The sequence below is a fragment of the Daktulosphaira vitifoliae genome, unplaced genomic scaffold (genome assembly GCF_025091365.1).
Source record: "Daktulosphaira vitifoliae isolate Bord-2020 unplaced genomic scaffold, ASM2509136v1 Scaffold_4, whole genome shotgun sequence".
NCBI lineage: Eukaryota > Metazoa > Arthropoda > Insecta > Hemiptera > Phylloxeridae > Daktulosphaira > Daktulosphaira vitifoliae.
The window spans coordinates 1,266,085-1,271,920 of record NW_026099575.1 but is presented as its reverse complement, the minus strand read 5'-3'; the positions used below and the strand labels follow the sequence as shown (position 1 = coordinate 1,271,920).

Here is a 5,836-nt window from a genome sequence, read left to right as displayed (position 1 = left end):
TATTATCTAACACATTCGCATCGAAGAATTGTATAATAATAATTTTAACCACAGTTTAATTTAATTTTATATCTGATCTTCACTTTGTCGGGTCCTAATTAAAATTTTGTTTTTTATTAATTCTTTGAGTTTATTTCTTCAACATCATGAAACGATATTGCCAAAGACACATAAAATATTCAACGTAGTTAATACTACTAAAAAATTTAAAATATATAAAACATTTAAGTAAAAAATAGGTATTTATTTAATGATAAGTAAAAGTAACAAAAAAATACATTTTAATGAAGTTATTACAAATAAAACATTTATCTATTATCACAAAAGAAATATTTTCTTATACGAATATCAAGTTGGATTGTCAGTTATAATCGTTATCGTATGGATTATAATATTTATTCATATGGTATAAAGTTGATTGATACTTAGGTCTATTCTTTTCTGATTCTTCTCTTTGATGTTGTAAATATGAAGACTCTTTGGAATTATAGTAATGATTTGTTGATACCTGTGGCGATGAGTACTCTATATTTGAAGGCTCACGATATCGTAAATCTTCATTATTTCCATCAGATGAAGGATTATGTTGGTAATATAAAGGAGACGGTGGCACACCTAAATATTGTGAAGGTGTTGGTAAATATTGCGGTGTCGGCGGAGGATTGGCTAAGTACTGTGGTTTTAGTGTTGGTTTTGGAGAAGGCTTAGGAGATGGCGAAGGCTTAGGAGATGGCGATGGCTTAGGAGATGGCGACGGCGATGGTGCTGAAGTTGACAGTAATGGGCTTGGTCCAGGATTGTACGACCATGAAGGCATTCTATTTGCAATCATAATTATTAATTTTTAATTTAATAAAGAAATCATAAAGAATCAAGCACATATATTTTTTCAAAAGTGTATTAAACTATTAATATGAATGTATTAATACTTACATTGACTATTAGTTAAAAGTTCTTTTTACACAATGATTATTAATATTAAATAAAAAAAATGTTGATTTTAATTAATCTATAGTGATTTTGGTTAGTCAGTGAAAAATTAAATTATTCCTGATATTATTTTTGAGGTAACATAATTAATATCGATCCATAATAAGAAAAATGTATGGTGTCGCTTTGGGGTAGAACCTTTTTTATTTTGTTGTTCGTAATAAATAACAATTACATTAGCATAGTTAACAATAAATTGATATAATTAGTAAAAACTTATTGATAGCAAATATGCAAGTTTCAAAAATGATATATTTGATTATTTTATTACTTATTAGCATAAAATTATAATCTAATTTAAAAAAATATTTTTATCTTTTATCTTATTTTAAATATTATAAAGCTCATAAAATACAAAGCGTATTGTGATAAAAATATTGAAATTTGGTCAGTGAATTTTTTCTTTTTCTAAAATCACGGTGTCTTGGTGTTGATAAATTAAAATATATATTTTAAAATAATTAGTTTTTAGAGCTATCATCATAATGATGAAAGCTATTTAATTGTTTTCATTATTATTTTTTTTAAATTTGTTGACAAATTTTTGTTCATTTAAAGTTGGTAGTAGATAAGATTTATTTAATTGAAATTAAGATTACCTAGCTGGTTGTAATGGTGGAAGTGGTAGAGATTCTGTAGGAATTGCATATAATATAGTGACAAAAATAGGTCCTGCTCTAATTGCTCCTACTGGTACAGGAGCTACGACCACACCAACAGGTATCGACATACGATAACCACCATGAAGAATAGTTACGGTCTTTGGAAATGGGATAACTGTTCTTTCATCGTGCAAATAAAATGGTTCTTGAAGTGACACTTGAATTGCTGGAGTTGCTTCCTATAATTAAGAATATTTGCTATCATATATGTATACATATATTTTTTTTAATACCATTTTACTAACTATACAAGGTGATACAGTCTGTTCTAACAAATTCTATAGCTACAATTTCTCTAAATATATTTTGACACTATCTTTTTTATATAACTCTTATAGTTAAAGACTACGTTAAAAGTATATTTTTATTATTTGTCTCTAATAAAAAAATATAATATATAAATTGTTTTATTTTATTTGACATAGCTATTTTTAGCAATTTTCTCACAAAAAATGTTAATGTAAATACTTATTGAGTTATACAAGCATTTTCAAATAAAAATTCCGTGTTCTTACAGAAAAATAAATATATATATATATATATATATAGTTTGTATTTAAATATTTAAATATTTTGTATAAAATATTTGTTTAATAGTATTGAATTATTTTTTATAACGTCAATTTTTTTAAATTAGTATTATAAGAATGTTTGTATCATTAAGTGTTAAAAAATTAATTGATTTTTAATTGAGCTACTAAAATAAGTTGTGTTTTACTTTAAAATAGTAAAAAAAATTTGATTTTTGTATTTATTTTGATTATTACGTCATCCTAGGTAAAAACACTATTTATTGGACGCATGTAAAGTTCTCTTACTATATTTAAACTAAACAATAAGCATAATTATCTTGGTTATTTTAAATAAAATTTAAATATTGTCACTTGTGTATTTGAAAAGAACTTTCTTTTACTTCATTTGTTAATCTAGCTTATAAATATTATTACAAGGTAAATTTGTTATTTTTTATTTACCAATACGCTGAACTATATAGCTTAAGCTGAAATATGTCATACCTTGACGCATAAATACTATGGATTCGACTTCGTAGTGTTGAGCTAAGTAGATTTTACAACCCTCTTTATAATAAGTAATAGAATTTTAAAGAGAACATTAAATATATTTGTATATTAATAAGTAATTACAAAATTAGAAGTGAAATAATTATAAAAAAAAATTAAATGAGATATCATCTTATTAAAAAATAATGCTCATCATTTACTAAAAAAAAAATGAAAACAATTTTTGTAATTGGTTTTAAAAATAGGAATATAATCAGTTTTTTTGGAAGGATGTTTTTTATTTAAGAATAATACTGGTTTCTTTTATTACTTACAAAAGATTTTGATGATGATTTACACATAACTATAGGTTCAGTATCCGATACACTATCTATTTGTGGTCTGTATATCATTTTAAGTTCAGCAGAAGGCACCTGGACTACTGGAATTAGTACAAAATCAGACACTCTCACTGGTCTTTCAGTAAACACCGCTAGTGGTCTTTGAATTTCTGGTTCATATCCATGGTATTCAGTTGGAGATGGCGGAGGCGGCCCATAATTATTTTCAATTCCTGAGCACTCTTTTACAACTACAATTGAAATTACTGCTACCATTCGATAGACATACGAATTCTAAATAAAAATAATAAATTCCATTTATACAGTTACAAATAATATATCTTAATAAAATGTTTCTACATTAAGGACTTAAAACTTAGATTATTTTATATTAATTAATGTAATTATAAAACATAAAACACAATAAAGCAATGACACACTCCTTGTCCCCTTACAGGTTTCATTAACTATAATAAGGTTGTGTCAGATCGACAGCCGGTGTAAAAATCTGCCAATTCGTAAAGTAGAACTGACCCAAAATAGTTGGGATAGTGGCTAAGGAGATGATGACGAAAATACAATGAAGCTACAATTTAAATGTTTTATCAACGTCTTGGTAACATGATATATTGTTATAAAAGTTTATTGAACTATAAATATCATTCCATTAATACTTGAACAGTTTGACTGTAAGAGAAAATCTGATCAAACATATAATAAAATGAGCAATATTCTTTTTTCCAATAACAAAAATACTAAAATTTTGGCTAGCATCTTTGAAAAAAAGGAAAATTTGTGAAAAACAAAATCCAATAAAGGGAATGTACAGTTTTAGAAAACCTTCAATGTTAAAGGGTTTAACTACTAATTCTAACTGTAAATTACACATAAATGTAAAATGTTAAAAAATTACCCTTGATATCTAATACTTAAATTTAAACTTTTTGGTTTGCAAATCGAATAATTTTGACAATTTATAACAACCTTATTGCCTAATTTTAAAACTCTAACATTGACATTAAATTACGAAAACAACCAACCTAGGACAATTAAATATTTATTATTACATCAATCGTAATAATCTATAGTACTAACAGTCATATGTTTTCAAGTATTTTTAAGAAATATTTGTTCATAATAATTAAGTGATAAAATCTGAAAAAAAATAAAATTACCCCAGGTTAAATCATTTCCCCAAGTAACGGTAAGTAAACGATAACTAATAAACCTCTTATAGTTTTTCGAACTTAAATTTAATCTAAGAGGTTAATTTTGTTTTGATATTAATAACAATGTGAAAATAAAATCTATGATTTATTTTTAGAATAAAAATTTTGTTTATTCTGTTATGTGACGAGAAAGGGTTTTAAGATTATTTATTATATGAATTAAAAATAAATGCCGTCTCCCAAAAAATAGCAATTAAATTTTACCGAAATTGTATAAATTTAAAAAATGACTTACATAAAATATCATTGAAAATTTAAATTTGATTTACAGAAACATTGTTAAAATTATATTTGACTATGCATATTACCATTTAAATTGAATGACAAAATTTTTAAAAATTTATCATTCAGGAAATAATTAAAAAAAAAAAATAATATTTTAAAAGCAACTTACTTCTTGAGTAACTCTCATTTTGCTGTAAAAATTCACGTTGCTCGTCTCCAGAGTTTGGTGACCGAATGATTATATTTGACTCTTAGTCGCCTATAAAGATATGACACTCAATGAGACTTAATGATCGCGTAATACTATTTAAAAAAAAATCAGTATGCACAATGAGTGCAAAAGTAAAAGTTTTCCCTTAAAACGCACTTAAAAAAAAAAATGTCAAAAGAAGTAACAAAAAGTAGCTGTATGATTAAGTAATGATCGCGCTTTCGTCGACCTTGCACCTATTCACGTAAACTAGAAAAATAGGTTTGTAGCATTTTTAGTTAAAAATAATAATAGTAAAAAGAAATGTAACATACAAGCATACAAACTATTTTCCGACAATATAACAAATAGACACATGAAACCCATGACAAAAATATTTAAAATTTATGAATATACATTATGCATAATTATAATAGATAGTATTTTCTAGAGTATTTTTTCAATACTTTAAGAAGCTATTATCCGATTGAATTTGTTTAAACAAAATTCCTTTGGGATTTGTTATTTGTTTTTACAGTATTGTTTAATTGTTGAAAAAAATTTAACTTCAATTTAAAATTATTTTCTGTTATACTTTTAATATGTCTTTATTTTAGCTTCGATGGGAATCTGAGAAGATATTAATTTTACTATAATGTGTTTTTTTTTGTGTCTGTTATCACTTTTTCTCAACTCTCAACGAGTCGATTTCTTTTAACGATACATCAAAATATCACAAATCGTAACTAATCGAAGACATTACTCTCAAAAATTGAAAAAATTTCCCTCGTTCCCCGTAAATGCGTGAAATTTCCAAAAAAAATATAAATTTAAAAATCGCTAATTTTTGACAATTTTAAAATTATTTTTACTTAAAACTGCCATAACTTTTTTTAAAATGACCAAATATATATTTTTTTTATAGATACTTGATGTCTTTACCTATTATTTGATATATTTTTTTTATAAATCTGACCTGCCCACAGGAAGAGATTTAAAATGACAACTTTTCCATAAAATTTTTTTAAACTTAACTTTTGAAAATGTTCCGGAAATACTGACACTTTTATATATACCTTAAATTAAAGCTTATGTAATATACTTTATTATGAAAAAAAAAATTTATTTTGTTTTCATGGTGAAAACGAACATCAAAGTTCATAAATAAATAAGATTTTTGTAAAAAAAAATTTTTTTA

At 24.7% G+C, this 5,836-nt stretch overlaps 1 protein-coding gene across 1 annotated transcript; it reads right to left on the bottom strand.

Annotated features, from left to right (window-relative positions):
• Positions 1–223: 223 nt before the first annotated feature.
• LOC126904033 (uncharacterized) lies at positions 224–4,736 on the bottom strand. The gene is made up of 4 exons (XM_050682668.1): positions 4,618–4,736; positions 2,989–3,288; positions 1,590–1,831; positions 224–818 (listed from the first exon to the last, which is right to left on the bottom strand). The coding sequence occupies exons 1-4, from the start codon at positions 4,633–4,635 to the stop codon at positions 362–364; spliced, it is 1,017 nt and encodes a 338-aa protein (XP_050538625.1). The 5' UTR covers positions 4,636–4,736; the 3' UTR covers positions 224–361.
• Between the last annotated feature and the right edge of the window lie 1,100 nt (positions 4,737–5,836).

Excerpts from the sequence above, each read along its gene's own strand:
- LOC126904033 (XM_050682668.1), bottom strand. Across the intron at positions 1,832-2,988 it reads AATCATCATCAAAATCTTTT|GAAGCAACTCCAGCAATTCA; the intron begins GTAAGTAATAAA and ends TCTTAATTATAG. Across the intron at positions 819-1,589 it reads CCACCATTACAACCAGCTAG|AATGCCTTCATGGTCGTACA; the intron begins GTAATCTTAATT and ends GATTGCAAATAG.